At 45.8% G+C, this 19,514-nt stretch overlaps 1 protein-coding gene and 1 long non-coding RNA gene across 4 annotated transcripts in view; one reads left to right on the plus strand and one right to left on the minus strand.

Annotated features, from left to right (window-relative positions):
- The first annotated feature begins 536 nt into the window (after positions 1–536).
- Positions 537–19,514, plus strand: part of bnc2 (basonuclin zinc finger protein 2) — a 106,992-nt gene continuing 88,014 nt past the window's right edge. Inside the window, exon 1 of one of the 2 annotated variants that reach the window (XM_049720694.2) lies at positions 537–1,032. In XM_049720694.2, coding sequence (XP_049576651.1) covers positions 1,015–1,032 — 18 coding nt within the window. In that variant the 5' untranslated portion in view covers positions 537–1,014. The remainder of the gene's footprint in view (positions 1,033–19,514) is intronic. The other variant, XM_049720695.2, reaches the window with a different exon arrangement.
- LOC125969052 (uncharacterized) overlaps positions 3,457–19,514 on the minus strand; it is a 162,062-nt gene continuing 146,004 nt past the window's right edge. For both annotated transcript variants that reach the window (XR_007481412.1, XR_007481411.1), the window contains one exon: positions 3,457–3,672. This is a non-coding gene — a long non-coding RNA (uncharacterized lncRNA). The remainder of the gene's footprint in view (positions 3,673–19,514) is intronic.

Genomic DNA, 19,514 nt, shown 5'->3' on the forward strand with positions numbered 1-19,514 from the left:
TAGACGACTTTCTTATAGGAGCTGGAAACTATACTGTACCCAATTGAACTCTGTTACTAACCAAAACAGCAGCACAGAAGTACATTGTTGCCCATTATAAATGTGTTGAAAAATAATATCTTTTAATTAACCCTCAACAGATTGATGGTTGGACTAAAAACTGTTATTTTTAGTTGTAAGTCGATCTATTTTTTGTTTTTATTAAGGATACAATGTTTAGCAGTTGCACTTAATTTATTGACACATTATACAATTTATAGTCGCCTAGGTGATTTTTTTTTATGTTCGCAAAAGTTTGATAGAATTCCACAATATGAAGTAAACTTCTTGTGTGATCAACGCTGAGACAAATTATCGGGGTATTATTTACCAGGATATTCATTTAACGACGTTCATTATTGCAGTTGAGAGCTGCTTCTAAAAAGTGTCTGTTTTTTTTTTTATGTTTCTGCATAAAGACGCCATACTTCGTCCGTGCATGCCACAAATCAAGTCATCAAACAAGCAAGCCAAGTCACACGGGGAGCGCAAAGAAGCTTGCAGACACCTTCGCTGCAGGGCTGCGCAGACGGACAACCATCCAGGGGAGTGCGTGCGTGCGAGTGTGTGTGCATGCGTGGGGGCCGGGGAGGCGTATTTCTTTTCTCTCCTAGCTTTTCCTCAAGGTAGGACAGACACTTTCTGCTTGTCGGCTTGTCTCATTTGAAGGCAAACTCAGAAAAGGAAAAAAGGACGAAGAAAAAGAAGGCGACGTCGTGATTGCGCGTTCGACTATCCTGCGTGACGCGTAGTTGGCAGCAGACCCCCAACTCGCAAGCCGGTTCCGAAGCCCCCCCCTAAAGAATCACCTACGACTATCAAGTACAAGTTTTCTAATCGAGCGCCGATTCACGGCACGCGGCGAGCAGAAGCGACGAGGAGAAAGTTCCCCGCTTGAGGGCGAAAGCAGACTTTTCGTGTGCGGGAGGACGCAAAGTTTGCCAACGCGCCAAAGGAGTTCGACAGTTCTGTCAGATGCGACATGCAGCCATGGTAATTACAATTTTTGTTTCCCCATTAAGCTTATCCTTGTTACAGAATCAGGAGATGACACTGGGTTTTACTTGGTTTATTCGATGGTACGTGAACGCATCACAGCAGATGCGTGCGTTTGTCATTTTTTTCTGCCACTTTTCTTTTTTTCTTCACAATCATTTATCAGTGAGGTTTGTCAATAAAAAATACTACTAAAATACAACCCCTAAATTAATCTGTATTAAATTTTAAGCATATTTTAACAGGTAAAAAGATCAAAACTGACTGACACAGTAAGTGTCACGTAATCCACTTAAAGCCACCGGCAAAGTGATTTATGGATGTTTTAAAAAACTTCCACACTGACCAATTGACTTCAAAATGTCACCAATAAGCCACGCGCATTCATTTTGTTGCATTTTCTGGATTATGATAAGGCCTAAAATTCCCTCAGCCCTCATCTGTGTCCTCATCTATCCTGCAAAAGACACATTTTGTTGGTTTTGGTGGGCTTTCCAAAGCAGCCGCTTTTAAATATTTATTCATTTTATCAAAAAGGCACATAAAAGGTGAAAACAATATTTTACAACCTCATCCTCTTATCAGGATTATAAAGGGAGCGCACATTGAGTTCACACAAAAGGTAACACACACATATGCCATGTCCACATTTCGGCGAAGAGGAAGGAGAGAGCAGAAATAACGAAACAGTGCAAGATGGATGACCCCCGCTTGAAAGCGCCGCCAAAGTACCTTGACACATTCATCAATGTGTGTGTGTGTTTGATTCTTTTGGCCTGGCTTTTGTGTGTGTGTGTGGGTCAGAGATGTTCTGGAGGTCTGCGTTTTTGGTGAAGAATGCCAATTTACATTCCAGGGGTGTCATTTCCTTACTTTTACCTTGGTGCTGCTCTCTTCACTGGCAATGCACAAGGCATGCATGTGCACGTGTGTGTGTGCACGTGTGTGTGTGTGTGGTTCACTTTTTCTTGACCACAGAACAAAGCTCCTTCACTTGTAAAGGTATTGGCATTGAACGAGAGCAAAGGATTAAGATCACAAGAGTTACCCTGGGGCTCTCTTTTTGCTAAGTGGAGATAAATGACAAAGAGGATTCGTGAATCACAGAGAAGGTGTGTGAAGTTTTAAGAAGCATCCCAAAATATGCCCTCATTGGCTGGAAGAGATGACATCAGAGCAATGCGATTGGCCACCGAGACAAGGCCGCGACCGCTCGCTTTCTCCATCTTGTCTAATAATTTGAATCTGGTCAGAATTTGGATTGCGTAAAAGCCCCGCCTCCATTTTGACCAAATTTTTATTACGATACGACAATGCCGTTAGCATGCGCAGCAAATAAACATCTGCAGCAATGTTGCTATAGATGCTCCTCTTCAGCTAATCACGTGGCGATGAGAATTGGAAGACCAAAAAAAACGCAGAGGTTGTCAGCCCAGTCGTGATTCCTGTGGTACTTCGGGAATCATGAGAGGGGAGAGAAGTGTGTGTGCAGAGCCGCCGGTTAGTCGGTTCAATAATCTCCTGGACAGGTGGGCCAGTGAAGACCCTGTCCGCCGCTGCCCCTTAGAGAGGCTGCTAATGAAGAGAAAGGCTGCTTAGAGGTGCTCTGCTCCGACCCCATCAACCCTACCCTCTACCTCCTGCTGGCTTCCTCTGATTACCGGCCGAGACCAGAACACTCCATCCTCTCCATTCCGCCTCCGCCGCCGAGTACCACATCAAATTTCCCTTTGTTTGAAATAGAATGGCGTGAGGAATAAAAATAACGCTGAGAGACTAACTTTATTAAAACGACTTTTTTGGATGACCACATCAACGGAAAATAGAAGTCACACCAAGCAGGGGCTTAAAAAACATGGACGCCAATTCACGAATTCATGATGTGTATGATTAAAACGTAGACCCAATGACTCCATGACAGATCACCCCCCCTTTCTAAAAAATATATATAATGATTTAAACTAACTATGATATAAAACACAGCAAGCTAAGCCAAACACCCCTATGCCCCAGGTCAACATGGTACGACCCAGCTCACCTTTACGATTACAAAGTTTTGCTATTTGGGCGATGAAACATAATCGGACCTTTACGACTTAAAACAGTTGCTTTTACCACATAATCGAGAAGTAATTCCGATTAGCATCGCTCTAACCGATAGCTTAGCGCATCTCAAGCTACATGGGCAAGACCATTCACGGGCTATATGAACATTGATTCCAAAAAAATGCCACCCCCCCCACACCTCCACGCTATCCAATGCTTTTTAATAAACAAAATTTTACAACTCATTACCGTTAGCATCATTTTAGAATTTGGAAGGATAATCACTTCCATGTTCCTGCTGCAAAGTTAAAACCTCAGCAATGCACGGATGAATACGAAGTATGTGAGACACGCGAGGAAGGAAGAGGGAGGGAAAAAAGAGAAGACATTTATTTTAGAGGAACTTTATCCAGACAGTGATTTCAAAGCAACATTCTTGCGGCGTATTTATCCATCCAGGGGAGGGTCGCCGCTGCACCCTTTTGGCCCCAGTAATGTCTCAGGTGGCCCGCCGTGCGTCTTGGCCATGACAGAAAAGGTAATATTGTGAAAAGGGAGTGGAGTGGGGCGAGGGTCACACACCTGTGGAGGCTGGAGATGGAAAAAAATGTTGGAAACAAGACACCGAGACTGCAGCCGAGGCGGAGGACAGAAAACAAATTGCGCGGCCGGGTTCCTAATTTTAAGAAAGCAAGGGGCGAGACGTTAATAATCCGAAACAATAAACACCTAATAGATATAATTAGACTTCTCGCTGTCTCGGCGGCACGGCGTAAGAAATTGAATCCTCGCTACTCACTTAGACTTTAATTTCCTGCGAATACATTTTAAAACTCTTCGCTACCTTAAATAAACAATGGCCGCTGATCAACGGGCTTAACGGCTGTTATGACAGCAGCATTTAGCATGTTTTTACTCTTGCCTTATCACATAGATTTTTATCTGCGGGACTTGAAATCCGCGAAAAGATAGATAGCCTTTGCCTCTTTCTGTTGGCTGTCTTTAATCAGATTACAATCAAGATGTGTTTAAACTGGAACCTGAAACTTGTACTTACACACGCTCCTTTTTTTCCCCTTCATTTTTAATCCAAATACAATTTCCAGAGAAAGGAAGGACCAAGAGAGAAAAAAAAAATCAGTGCGGTTAATTAATGTGCATTTAGTGAATTATTAGCAAGGCAAGCTTCAACGATACATTTGCGATTCTTGACATTTTTAGCTGTACTTCAGGATAGCTAAAAAAAAATTATCAATTGGGCTTGAGAATAGATTCCAAAATGGCTTTCAATATTTGTCAGAGATTTCCGTGTTCACACCCACAACGGCGCACAACGGTGTTTTAACACGACGGCTTGTACATGTCTACAAAATTAGCAATTAGTACATTTAAAATAGGAAAAACATTCATTTTCTCAATATTTAATTTTTGTCTTTGAAACATTAATCACACTTTAGAACTATGAGGGGGTGTAAAAAAAAAAACAGTTGCTTTAATTGGGTTCATCCATATCTAATGAGTTAGTGCGGGAAAAAAAATATTTCCCTGTGTCGGCGTGGCAACAGTCCAGCTGGTAGTGAAATTGCGTTTGAATGACAATCCATACGAGTTTTCTCACAAACGGGAGCGAAACGGTTCAGTTGGGACATTGGCGCTTACGTGGTGTCGTTTACTTTTTACGATTCCCTACAGCCATAAAAGCCACTCACTGGAAACTCCAACAACTTTCTTTTGTTTCTTTTTTGACTTCACATGAATTTCCGCGCAGGTTCTTTACATGTTTACTCATCAGCGTGCCTGCAAAACGAAAGCGCTCAGGAAAAAAAAGATCACCTCGGGCCACGCGGGGTTGATTTGATTAAAAGAGAATCATTTGCCCTCGAGGTGTCTTTTCTGTTCTCTTCCGAAAAGCTGCCGTGAGAAATGTGATATGACAAGATAAGTGGTGGCTCATGAAAAATTCCTGAGGACCGAGACGTAGCATGTTGACTTTGGAATGGGTGGCGTGGAGGAGCGCTACCCGACAAAAGTTACTTTTCCTGCAAAGTGGCTCACTCCAGAATGTTCTCATTTAGAACCTGTTTATATACACAGCAAAGGATGGAGAAAGTGTACACCCCCCCTCCACACACTGTACTTCATTCCAGACATTCTCTCCACCAATACTGTTATTGGCCACTGTGTCTTTAAATAAATCAATGAAGTGGTACGGTGACGAGTGAGCTTGGACAAACAAACTTTCTCGCGTTCACTTTTTTGGACAATTTCTGTGTTGGATTTTTTGCTGAGAGAAGTAAACTGGCCAGCCATTTGAAGTAGATGATGGACAACCATTCTATGTGCAATTTAGATCAGTGGTGTCCAATATATGGTCAGGGGGCCACAGTCTGTCTTCTAGCGGCCCTCAGCATATATAAAATAATTTTTTTTGGCACAGTCTGACACCCTCCTGACAATTACTACAACTAATTATCCTAAGAGAGTTTTTTGAAATGTGCAAAAAAATCTTTACAATTAAAACAAGTTAATAATTCTCTTAATCATGCCTCATGAATATTTCAGTTTCAGAAGCCCCCCCCCAAAAAATCCCTTAGATTGTGTGGACATATTAAATGATAAAGAAATCTCACCAGCTTTGTTTGTGATAATGTAATGCAAACTCATATACTGCTTATATACTCTAGCATGTTCCCATCTTTAAATGCTCTGCCTTCTTTAGAGCTTCACAAGGTTCACACTGACAATCATCGGACCTTCAATGAAGCAATCATGTTTTTTTTTTTTTTTTACGCTCATTCAGCCTTGGCAAAGCCTTTTTTTTTGTACCCTGACTTTAGTTGGGAATTTGATTCCGCCTGACTTATTATTATTATTTGTGTTGTGTCCTCAATAGCTTGTATAGACGTTAGTCTATTTCTACAAATATAAAGAAATTATATATATATATATATATATATATATATATATATATATATATATATATATATATATATATATATATATATATATATATATATATATAGGGTGCTGCATTTCTACACACATCTTTTACATCAAAACTGATTTAAACCAAATTTTTACACCCCTATTGATCACAGTATGTTTCAACATTATTATATACATTAGTTTCGGAGTTACGCGACAGTGGCCTGTTTGAAAAGAGCGGGCGAGGGGGGTGGGGGTGTTGTGGCGTCGCTGATGTTTTTAGAGCTGCGGGGGGAATTCTGCTGACAGGTAGCGTGCCGGCTGGAGGGGGGACAGTGGCGCTTTTGAGGAGGACACAAGAGACAAGTCTCCCAAAGCGGCAGGCGGGGAGGAATAGGGCTTCTTTCATGTGACTCTACATTCCGCCAAGGCAGGCGCAGGCACAAGACGGAACATGCGTCTGACGCGAACTCCGCCCTCTGCCCCTTTCGTCGCTCTGCTGCTTGATGACCTTAACGTTTATCAAAGGTCCCCGCGGTGGAATTCTTTCTGACCATCTGTGTCAACGTACGCGGCGTGGCATGCACGCACATCTGCTTTACGCATTAAGCCTCCTTGTAAGGTTTGAGCGGAAAATTATACGGAAAGTTTCGCTGGGCAACGTGTTTATTAGTCAACCATTAACTACACTGCCAAAATTGTGGATCAGAAACAAGAAGTTAGAAAGATATGTTCGAATTTGAATACATTTCAATTAAAAAAAGATTTGCATTAAAGAGCCAAAGCTGAACAATCGGCGATAAGCCCAGATAAAGATTTAACCATTCTTCACCGGACTGTTTCATATACGCAAAAACCGCCACACACACACACATTTTGTCCTCTTCCATGTTCCTTTATTGTACCTCCTGTCACTTTGTCCTATTCATTTAACCTTTCATTAGAGCTAGCAGACAGTCTGCACAGCTTCAGGAACAATGCCAAAAAAGCCCCACTGTCACACTTATTAGATTCCTCTGGCCTCCTTCTACCCCGGCAACTCAATATGAAGGGCGAAACGGGACCGCGGGATCGGGAGCAGCGGGGGCAAAATGGCCGCCCATCTCTCCTCTTGACTTTAACGGGCGGGAAAGCCAACCGTTGACAGAAACGTGACAGACAGCGGTTTGTGTCGGGATTGTTTTTTTTTATAATGGTCAACGAGGAATTCGGAAACCCCTTGAGGACATACGGACACTCCCATCACCTCCTACTTCCGTCGCTAGCGTCTCTCTTTCTCCCATCCCATAATCTGAACAGCTGTAAAAATGCTTAAGGCCTTCATTTGGCTGTGAACGATAACATGGTCGTCTTGTAAAGTATATTGAATGAGGCACGTGGGTCTCACTGCGGTGATTATTCGTCTGAAAAGTTCCAGGACTGGCCACACTAACAATATTCTCCAAACCACAAATTGAGAGTTTTTCTCGGACAATCACCCGGCCCGACATAATGTGGCGTTTGCTTCGTTCAGAGGCGAGAATTATGGCGGCACAATTAGCGACTGGCTCACCATGACAACACTTTGAGCATCTGACAGTTCCTTGCCGAGCGGCGTGTCATCGTGCTGGGACAGTACTTAGTTCAATTTTAAAATACAATTTGCACCAATTTTCAACTGAGTAGCATTTATTGACGTTAGTGAAGATCTTCAAATGTATTTTTCTTTTCTTTACCGCCTAAACAAACGAAAGGATGAGTGTCATTGATGATCATTTATCGTCTGTTGATGCAAAAACCAAAGTGCACCTTTCTTCCTTTTCAATCAGCACTTCCAAATGTTCCCAAACAATTTGAAGCTTGACCCTTATTTGAAAAATTCTCCTCTCCACGTTGAATAAGGGACAGTGTTGTACGAGCGCCGCCGCCGCCGCCGCCGTGCCCTTGGCCACCGTCGGAGCGCTGGCGGTGGCTGGCTTTGATTGTGCTCTTTGTTTGGCGGGCCTTGCATAGCTCCACTTCATTTCGCAAAGCAATTACGAGGCTACGCGTCAAATAGTTTTCAACCTTAAACACGAAGAAAAACAAGTTAACTTTTTTTCTCGTCGTGCTTGTCACCTGGATGGTGATCAAGGTCCATCCCTCTTTATTTGTACGCTTAAATCTTTTCAAACTATTCCAAGGCTGCCTTCATTCACGTTTAGCACGCTGTGTAGGGATTCACTCAGCACGGTTATACTCAAATCTTGAAGATATCCTCCACGGGGAATTGTGTGGCGAAATGGCAGACACACAAAAAGCGGCATATTTGTTTCCCATTGACAAAGATGACCAATTGAAAATGCCTTTTTTTATTCTATATTTATTTTCAAATGAATTCAGGTCGTCTTTCAATAGAAATCCCCCAAAATAAAAATCTTTTTTATTTTATACTTTATTTGAAACATTTTATGTTTATTTACAGTAGATTATGTTTTTCTGTTTACATTTGTTTGCTGATCTCAAATAATTCACAATAATAATCATAATTTTAGAAGGTAGCAAATCATTTTTCATGGCACTTTATATGTAAAATCTCAGACCTCATTTTACAAGGTAATCAATAAAAAATGCTTTAAATCCTTCAAATATAAATAACGATTAGCTTAATGGATACGCTACAATATTGATAAGTGTAAAAAAAAACTTGAAATAATGAACTGAATGATATTCCCCTTTCCTGCTTCAAGGAAAAAGGGATGAATCATGTCGATCCTTTTTCTCTCGTTCTTTTCGTCCCTGTCCGTCTTCCTCCTTTTCCATCCCGCCCCCCCCCAGCATGGAGCTTGTATTTATTAGCCTCTAAGTAATGACTTTGCTTTCTCTTTTGATAGACTGTTATTGCTCTAACTGGCCCGGGTCCCTATAGGTATTTGGAGGCTTTCCAGTTTTATTAGACAAAGGCCTCATTATTCAAGGCCGGCATTAAGAGTACCATTAGATCCATTTGCCCCCCAGTCACAAGTATCCAGTTGCAGCCAATTCATATTATAGCCGCCGCTCGCGTCGTATTTACAACGCAAACATCACGCCGCCTCCCTGCCAATGTTAAATGTGGACCGTAATGAGCCAGCCTTGCCAACGATTTTATTTTATTTATCTTTTTTGAGCGATACAGTCAGCATTTACATTACAGTAACATGAACCGCATGTTTCTACAAAGAGCCGTAAACGGCGACAACATGGCGGGGGAATGCCGTCGGGAATGAGGAATTGGCCGTAGAAGTTGAAAAGCGCCGCTCGGAAATCAGCAAATGAGCGATACTGAAGCAAAACAATGCATTTTCAATTAGTGATAATTACGATACAATTATTCCGGCCGAACGGAAATGAAGAAACGCACAAAAAATATACAGTCAGTGACGGACACATGCCAGGCCATTTGATAAATTTAAATTATTTCATATATAACATTTTTATATTGTTTTATTTACACCTCTAATAAAAGATTTCTCTCTTAATATTTCCGTGAGGTAAAATGGCTTGCTCGATGGCCATTGGTCCATCGTTAATGTCGAGCCCTGTGATTGGCTGGCCGTTGCAGTACTAAAAAGCTTCAAACTATTAAAAGAAGAAATAATCATGACTAATAATAATTTAGTCATTGTAATATGAGGACATTGAATGGCTCACATCTGATTTAAAAGGATCATAAAGAAAGTTCAAACTTGTGATTTCTTTGTTTCACTTTTGTTTTTAATCTCTACGCAGCCACCTGTGTCTCCAATAAGGTGCTCATCCTTTCTAATCGATGGCCCCTTATTGGTTTGCGCGTTTGGTCAAATATCTCATCGCCTTCTGGCCCCCGAGGCAAGAAGATCTAATCTAATAAGATATCGCTTTACTCTCCTGGATTGTCGGATTGTGTGTACAGATATATAAAATAAATACAAATATAGTATATGAACATGGTGAAAGGTATTTATTTGTGACCAAAACTTGATTTCAACCAACAACGTTCACAAAGATTCTCCTTTGTAACTGGGAAAAAAAAAAATCTAAATATTGACGGTCCAGTAATCCATTTAAGTATCGGTAACCAGTATCGGCAGCGTTCATGAGTACCCGATACCTTAATGAACGTGAAAAAACTTGGGACACTCAACAAAAAAAATAATTGAAAGTAGCTATTTTTGTACCTTTTGTAATGTAAGTGCATTAAATTGTTCTGCCTGTCATTAGCAAATAAATCATTATTTTTATTTAATTATTTTTACACGGCCACTTTCACATGGCCTGCAAACTTGACAGCGGGAAGTCAGTTTTGTCATAGAACAGATTTCCATAATTTCCTATGGGAAAAATAGTTTTAAGACACACACACACGCACACACACATTAGAAGTCTTACTGCCATAAAAAAAGACAGTCAAGCATCTCTTATGTCATTCTTAAGGGCCTCCTATATGGAGTATGCTCCTGCAAAGATAAACATTCACTCTATAGCGTGCTCGACAAAGACACACAAACACGCACACGCACAAAACTAGAGCAGAAAATAGTGGTTCAAAGTAAGAAAAACATTCTTATTGTTTCCATCTGTCAACACACTTTCTGTTGTGTGTCTGCATGTCGGAAACAGTGTGCGAGAGATGAGGATGTGTGCGTGTGTTGGGGGGGCTCGAAAAAGCGAGAGGAAAAGAAAGAGTAGCACTTTGGAAGTAAAGCTGTCATTACTCCGGCTGGCGAACTCTCTCGTAAATACTCATAATGAGACGCTTTCAGCCGCCTAATCATTTGTCAGTGCGGTTGGAGGTCATGTGAGAGGGGAAACTCGCTTTCTCCTACGTCTGAGGGACAATATTCAGTCAAGCTGTGTTGTATTGTACAAACAAACATCTTTGTAACGTACCAAAATAGTGTCGTCGAGAGACGTGTATACTACTCGCTCCAGTAAAAGCAACAGCCAATAAATAGAAATAGGTCAATGCGACTTTTTTTCAGTGTCAATGGAGATGCTAATTAAGCTAACCGTGCTTCCTTCCCATTCGTGGGATTTTCTTCCTTGCTAACATGGCCTAGGACTTGCCCCTTCCAACATGGCCCCTTTTTAGCCTGATTAGCTATGACAAAGCCGGAAACGACTATGCTAATAGTCTTTAAAATTACCGTATAAAGTGATATTTTCAGTGGACATCGGTTCCAGGTTGGTTAAACAGAGGTTTAAGAGGAACCAAGAGCACTGGAGGTGTTGTACTGGCGGGCTCAGAAGAGACTTTACGTCATTGGTCTTTTAATTAGCTTTTTTTTTCCATCTCCAAGCAGATAACAACAGGTCGCGCGGCTTGCCGCTCGCGGAAACCCCATTTGATAGGAAAAGAGCCGCTTCTCCAGCGACTCGTTAGCCGTTTATGATTCATATCTGCTAATCCCTTTCCTAAAGCTGGTAATGAAGCTAATTAGACGTCGCGTCTTGACCGCAATTCACTTTATTGGTCAGGTAGTCGGGGTAATCAGAGAACAAGGTCTCGCAGACGATTAAAGGCCATCCAGGTTAAGCTTCCGTACTTTCCCTCGCTTTTATTTTGATCTGATTACGAACGCTAATACGTGCTAGCTAAAGCGTTACACGGGTCGCCTTCCCAGATTTTAGCTTAGGTGTCGTCCTCGGGCTGCTTTGGCTTAACCTTCTAACTAGGAAGGTAACATCTTTACATATTGAAAACCAAAGGCTGGATTACATTTTTAGTGTAATTCCATTACACAATGGACTGTTCGAATAAAAAAAATGGCTTCCACTTTCTAGCTGGCATTGATTGAGCAAGTCTCAGGCAAGCAAAGTTCTTTTAGTAGTTGAGCACTATCAAAGCAGTAGCAGGACCATAAAAAGCTTGTCGGAGTCTGTTATTTATTTAGCCCACCAGTCACTAGTTTGATGAAAAGATACACAGAGAACAGATGCTCAAGGAAATGGTTTTCCCGAAACCGCCACTGTGGCCTGACATTTTTTTTTTAATTTAATATATCACAAATGGATTGCTGAGCGTCCCTGCGTTTGTTTGGAAGTCCCGCTCGCCGCTAGCTGCATCCGTATCTCGCTTCCCGATAGCACCTGACACGACTCAAATGTGTCCCCCCCCACCCAAAGCCTCGACTCCCATCAAGCAGAGCGACTGTGGTGGTTTTGGAACACCTCGATAAAAAAAGAATTACTTCTAGTCCAAGATCAGATTTGTACTTTTTGATTAAAAACATTTCTCAGTGTTTGAATCATTGTCCAAGTGAGCTCTTGGAGGATTTTAAAGAGGCTCAACTGCCTCAAGAAAGAAAACAGGAGGAGGTCAGCGATGGAGAGTTTAGCTGCTATGGCAACTCCTCAGTTATTCTTCTTAAGAACTGGAAAGTAATGGCGTTAATTATCGAGAGGAACTGTAGTCTAAAATACCAACGGACGGATGCTTACGCTACACTGATGTCACCCGATTTCCGTCGATAATGCTAGCGAGCGAATCTGAGCTGAACGGCGGGAGGTTTTGAAGACCCGTGACACCTTCTGGGTCACCTGACCTGCGGCGCTGCCCGTCATCCAATCACTCTCACTCTGCGGGAGCGCTCCCGTCCGGCGCAGCTAAAAAAATACAGGAGCAGTTGGAAAAACACGGGGCACGCTATACCTTTCACGTGCGCCGCACATTGCCTTTTTCTTGCTGCTCGTGTTTATTCAGCTTAAAGTGTCACCGCGGCCTAATCGCATGATCTCGACACGTTGGCGTTTTTAGTCGCCGAGTCCTAAAAAACTTTTTGGGTAAAACCTCACCGAGGCTGTTTAATAAACAAGTCCCGAGTACATGTGTCAGATCAGCCCTGGTGGACCGCCTGCTGGCAGCTTCTCCAGTACGGCGAGTCCCCCCCCCCCCTCCCCCTGCCCCCCCTCCTCCGCCTTTGCCTCTCCGCTGCCTGGCGTCCCCTCCTCTTGCAGTTCATGTTTCAGTTTGCTCCCAGGAGCTCGCAACTCCGTGCCAGACGGAAATTTGCTGAGGTTGCAAGGAGCCCCCTCAGAGGCCACACGGAGGAGGGACAGAAGGGAACAATCGGGCCCAGTCCTCCCCTCCTCACCCCCTCCTTGGACTTTTTTTTTTTTCTTCTTAACTTCTTTCGACCCTTCTCTCGTTTCCTCTCCCAGTGTCTCGTCTGTGTCCAGACTGCCAGGATGCACGGGTCCTCGGGGTGTCCTGCTTTTGGCTCCAGTCCCTCACTGCACGGACGTCCAATAAGAGTCTTAAGATGAAACTAGTTGATCAAATTATCTCATTTTATGAGAATAAAAATGTAAAAGATTACCAGGATTGGTATCTGTACCAAAAATGATGGACCCTGTACTTTTGGATCTTCAAAAAGTCATCCTATCCTGAGAATCGTCGCAACGTCGTGAGAAAAAAGTGTGAATACACATGTCCTCTGGGTGAGACTCCCCCCTCCTCCTCCGGGCCATCCCCCGAGGGGCAAAAGCCGGTGGGGCCATCCAGTCCCGAGCTGTCCATCAGCGCGGCTGTTTACTCGCGGCGTGACAGGCCGACACATCTGGAGCGCATATTCGCAAGTGTTCACACTTGCTGCCACCAGGCGCATTCCTGTACCCCCCCTCCTCCCTCCCTCCCCGACGGCCCCCGCTTTGTCGTTAACGGCAGCTCACCTCGAAAGTTGAAGCACGCACACACAGATTTGTTCCTGGATTTTTTTCCCCCACCTCTTGCTTTTTTTTTTTTTTTCTCGCCCCTCCGGCGCTTTTTCAGTCGCATGACAGAAATTGGACCAGCAAGGAGGGTGGAAAGATGGGGGCGTCGGGTATAGGGGGGGGGGGGAGGCAGACGTCTCCCATCTACTTTGAGTCTCCATCCCTTCCCGGTGCGCACAAACTAATTAGAGTCATCCCTCCCCCCCTTTTTTTGGAAACCCGTGACTACGAGGTCTGATGAAGTGACACTCTTTCCTCTCCGTTGCCCACCCCGTGCGCCCCCTCGCTCATCCTCCCGCCCCTCCCTCCCTCCCTCCTTCCCTCCCCACTCTGTCTGTTTTCTCAGCATTCCTGCGCCGCTGTGTGACTGTGACGGCTTGTCATCTCGCAGGAATGTCCCGCTCTCCCACCTCGTCGCTGCCATTTTGGCACAAAGCGTTCGCTCCTGGTTACACACGCACATACGCAGATGGCGACCATAAGGCCTTCATTTTAAAATGTCTTTTTTTTTTCATGAGCATAAAGTAGTACCACAATTTATTTATTATTGACTTTTTATATAATCTTAAATCTACGAGACACAAGTTTTAAGTCATTTATAGCAGGAAATTTTTAGATTTTTTTGTTTATAAGAATAATGTCGCAAAATTAACAGAATGTTACCAGAAATACCAAACAACAATAAATTAATTAGTTAAAAAAATTAAATAAAATTAATTAGTATTAATGCCATGACAAAAATAGTTCACTCCCACAACGGCGCAGGCACCCATTTCGAACTAGAAAAACAACAAAAGAAAGAAAACTCCAGTAAATCAAATTTGTTACTGTGATAAAAATGCTTACCACACAAACGTTGTAATATAATGAGAGAGAGAGAGAGAGAGAGAGAGAGAGAGAGAGAGAGAGAGAGAAACCACATTGCTTCTGACAACTTATTTTATAAGTTTAAGGTTTTCCTGCTATAGGAAAAAGTCACAATCTTCGGCGGTAACGACACAACCCTCGTAAAGTTGTGAGTTAAACGCTTGTGAGAACAAAGCCGCAAGACGCAGTCTTGCTACTCGCAGATGGCGTCGGCGGGGCCGCATACCTACGCTTGGCCCTCCGCCACCAAAAGCACGGCCATTCTCACATAAGCCGGATCTTTTTGCGACGCTACAAAGTTATTTTATCTCACCGGGCTTGCGGTAGACAGCGGCCGCCGTCGTGTGCGGTAAAACTGCTGGCCGATGAAGTCAAGGAGAAACGCTACAAAGACTCAAGGTTTGTGTCACTCAGCAAAATGGTCGCCTTGACAGATCACAGCAGCCCAACAAGTGACACTTACTGGGACTTGCAAAACCCACGAGGACAAAAAAGGATATAATTATCATTTAACGCCCCTCCGCGAGTCGTCACCTTATCGTGGTGGAGGGGTTTGCGTGCCCCTATGATCCTAGGAGCCATGTTGTCGGGGGCTTCATGCCCCTGGTAGGGTCACCCATGGCAAACGGGTCCTAGGTGAGGGGCCAGACAAAGCACGGCTCACAAGCCCCTTATGATGAGTAATATAAATGGACTTAGTTTTCCCTCGCCCGGACGCGGGTCACCGGGGCCTCCCTCTGGAGCCAGGCCTGGAGGCGGGGCTCGAAGGCGAGCGTCTGGTGGCCGGGCCTTCGCCCATGGGGCCCGGCCGGGCATAGCCCGAAATGGAAACGTGGGTCCCCCTTCCCATGGGCTCACCACCTGTGGGAGGGGCCGAAGGGGTCGGGTGCAATGTGAGCTGGGCGGCAGCCAAAGGCGGGGACCTTGGCGGTCTGATCCCCGGCTGCAGAAGCTGGCTCTTGGGACATGGAATGTCACCTCTCTGGCTGGAAAGGAGCCCGAGCTGGTGTGCGAGGCAGAAAGATTCCGACTAGATATAGTCGGACTAGCCTCCACACACAGTTTGGGTTCCGGTACAAGCCCTCTCGAGAGGGGCTGGACTCTCTTCCACTCTGGAGTTGCCCACGGTGAGAGGCGTCGAGCAGGTGTGGGTATACTTATTGCCCCCCGGCTGGGCGCCTGCACATTGGGGTTCACCCCGGTGAACGAGAGGGTAGCCTCCCTCCGCCTTCGGGTGGGGGGACGGGTCCTGACTGTTGTTTGTGTCTATGCACCAAACAGCAGCTCAGAGTACCCACCCTTCTTGGGGTCCCTGGAGGAAGTGCTGGAGAGCGCTCCTTCTGGGGACTCTATCGTTCTACTGGGTGACTTCAATGCTCACGTGGGCAATGACAGTGAGACCTGGAAGGGCGTGATTGGGAGGAACGGCCCCCCTGATCTGAACCCGAGCGGTGTTCTATTGTTGGACTTCTGTGCTCGACACGGATTTTCAATAATGAACACCATGTTCAAACATAAGGGTGTCCATGTGTGCACTTGGCACCAGGACACCCTAGGCCGCAGTTCGATGATCGACTTTGTAGTCGTGTCATCGGATTTGCGGCCGCATGTTTTGGACACTCGGGTGAAGAGAGGGGCGGAGCTGTCAACTGATCACCACCTGGTGGTGGGTTGGCTCCGATGGTGGGGGAAGATGCCGGTCCGACCTGGCAGACCCAAACGCTCTGTGAGGGTCTGCTGGGAACGTCTGGCAGAATCTCCTGTCAGGAAGAGCTTCAACTCCCACCTCCGGCAGAGCTTTTCCCACGTCCCGGGGGAGGCGGGGGACATTGAGTCCGAGTGGACCATGTTCCGCGCCTCCATTGTTGAGGCGGCCGACCGGAGCTGTGGCCGTAAGGTCGTTGGTGCCTGTCGTGGCGGCAACCCCCGAACCCGCTGGTGGACACCGGCGGTAAGGGATGCCGTCAAGCTGAAGAAGGAGTCCTATCGGGCCGTTTTGGCCTGCGGGACTCCGGAGGCAGCTGACGGGTACCGGATGGCCAAGCGGAACGCGGCTTCGGCGGTTGCTGAGGCAAAAACCCGGGCGTGGGAGGAGTTCGGTGAGGCCATGGAGAATGACTTTCGGACGGCTTCGAGGAAATTCTGGTCCACCATCCGGCGTCTCAGGAGGGGGAAGCAGTGCAACGTCAACACTGTTTACAGTGGGGATGGCGTGCTGCTGACCTCGACTCGGGACGTCGTGAGTCGGTGGGGAGAATACTTCGAAGACCTCCTCAATTCCACCTACACGCCTTCCATTGAGGAAGCAGGGCCTAGAGACTCTGAGGCGGATTCTCCAATCTCTGGGGTCGAAGTCACTGAGGTAGTTAAAAAACTCCTCGGTGGCAAGGCCCCGGGGGTGGATGAGATCCGCCCAGAGTTCTTAAAGGCTCTGGATGTTGTGGGGCTGTCATGGCTGACACGCCTCTACAACGTTGCGTGGACATCGGGGACAGTGCCTCTGGATTGGCAGACTGGGGTGGTGGTTCCCCTCTTTAAGAAGGGGGACCGGAGGGTGTGTTCCAATTACAGGGGAATCACACTCCTCAGCCTCCCTGGTAAGGTCTATTCAGGGGTGCTGGAGAGGAGGGTCCGTCGGGAGGTCGAACCTCGGATTCAGGAGGAGCAGTGTGGCTTTCGTCCTGGCCGTGGAACAGTGGACCAGCTCTACACCCTCGGCAGGATCCTCGAGGGTGCATGGGAGTTTGCCCAACCAGTCCACATGTGTTTTGTGGACTTGGAGAAGGCGTTCGACCGTGTCCCTCGGGAGGTTCTGTGGAGGGTGCTTCGGGAGTACGGGGTGCCAAGCCAACTGATAAGGGCGGTTCGGTCCCTGTATCACCGATGCCAGAGTCTGGTCCGCATTTCCGGCAGTAAGTCGGATTCGTTCCCAGTGAGGGTTGGACTCCGCCAAGGCTGCCCTTTGTCACCGATTCTGTTCATAATTTTTATGGACAGAATTTCTAGGCGCAGCCGAGGCGTTGAGGGGGTCCGGTTTGGGGACCTCAGCATCGCGTCTCTGCTTTTTGCAGATGACGTGGTGCTGTTGGCTTCTTCAGGCCGTGATCTCCAGCTCTCGCTGGAACGGTTCGCAGCCGAGTGCGAAGCGGTCGGGATGAGGGTCAGCACCTCCAAATCCGAGTCCATGGTCCTCGATCGGAAAAGGGTGGAATGCCCTCTCCGGATCGGGGATGAGATCCTGCCCCAAGTGGAGGAGTTCAAGTATCTTGGAGTCTTGTTCACGAGTGAGGGGAGGATGGAGCGTGAGATCGACAGGCGGATCGGTGCAGCGTCGGCAGTAATGCGGACCCTGTACCGGTCCGTTGTGGTGAAGAGAGAGCTGAGCCAAAAGGCAAAGCTCTCAATTTACCGGTCGATTTACGCTCCTACCCTCACCTATGGTCACGAGCTATGGGTCGTGACCGAAAGAACGAGATCTCGGATACAAGCGGCCGAAATGAGTTTTCTCCGCAGGATGTCCGGGCTCTCCCTTAGAGATAGGGTGAGAAGCTCGGTCATCCGGGAGAGACTCGGAGTAGAGTCGCTACTCCTCCACGTTGAGAGGAGCCAGATGAGGTGGCTCGGGCATCTTATCAGGATGCCTCCTGGACGCCTCCCTGGGGAGGTGTTCCGGGCATGTCCCACCGGTAGGAGACCCCGGGGACGACCCAGGACGCGCTGGAGAGACTATGTCTCTCAGCTGGCCTGGGAACGCCTTGGGATCCCCCGGGATGAGCTGGATGAAGTGGCTGGGGAGAGGGAAGTCTGGGAGTCCCTCCTGAAGCTGTTGCCCCCGCGACCCGACCCCGGATAAGCGGAAGAAGATGGATGGATGGATGGATTAACGCCCAAAATGTTACAATGTCAAATTAGGTCATATCGTTATGAGAACAAAATACATTTTGGGATTTTAAGACAAAAAAAAGGACTGCTAGACTCCATTACAGTATCTTATGATTCATTTCATACAAAAACTTTTTTCCACATTTTTGAAAGTGAGGTGTACCTAATGAAATGTCCCGAGTTTGAAGTCTTTTGTGTATGCGTGTGTCTCCTGATTGGCATCATCCTCTGGAACGAGCCTGGCTCCCTCTAGATCCGGTTGCCGTACGTGCACGTGTGCGATTATTTCTGTGTGTGTGTGTGTGTATAGGAGATATCACGGGGCTCTCATGTTTATTCAGCTCAACGCCTGGATGACCAGGACTTATCCGCTGTCCTGATTACCCTGCTTGGCCTGCCACCATTAATCCTTCAGAGACCCCAGGCTCCTTAAACACTCCTATCTTATACACACACAGACACACACACACACACTGTACTCCTCATCACATGTCAGCGCTATAAAGTTTGCCCACAATTTCCTTTTCTTCGTTTTCGTCAGCCAAATAAATGCCCTCCCCGTAGTAGAAAGATACATTGTTACATTTGAGTAAATTAACCACCCCTAGGCTACTATACGAGAAAATAAAAAAAAAGTCTAAACACCTTACCCCTAATATATGCCTGCTGCTATATTCATTTGCGTAAATAAACACCCCCTAGAAACTGAGGAAATACCGTATATCTGCGTGAAAAAAACAGTTCTCACTATTTACGTTCCATCTTCTGTATCAGCTCTCACGTTTCACTATAAAGCAAGCCAATTTTATTTCACCTTGAGAAAGTTTTTTTTTTGGAACCCTCCCTCAATAAAATATATTTTGGTAAAAAGCATTCACAAGCTCGTACGTTCAGGTGGCCGTGCCAAGACATAATATTGACCGTGGCTGCGTTCCCTTTTCTGCTTTTCGCCCGTAATAAATGATGCAGATTAGGAAAGTAGAAACACATTGGCTTGATAAGCAGCCATTACTTATTATTGCAATGGTGTGTGTGCGTGGCCACTCACACACACACGCACAATGTTG

The sequence above is a fragment of the Syngnathus scovelli genome, chromosome 5 (genome assembly GCF_024217435.2).
Source record: "Syngnathus scovelli strain Florida chromosome 5, RoL_Ssco_1.2, whole genome shotgun sequence".
In the NCBI taxonomy this organism is placed as follows: domain Eukaryota; kingdom Metazoa; phylum Chordata; class Actinopteri; order Syngnathiformes; family Syngnathidae; genus Syngnathus; species Syngnathus scovelli.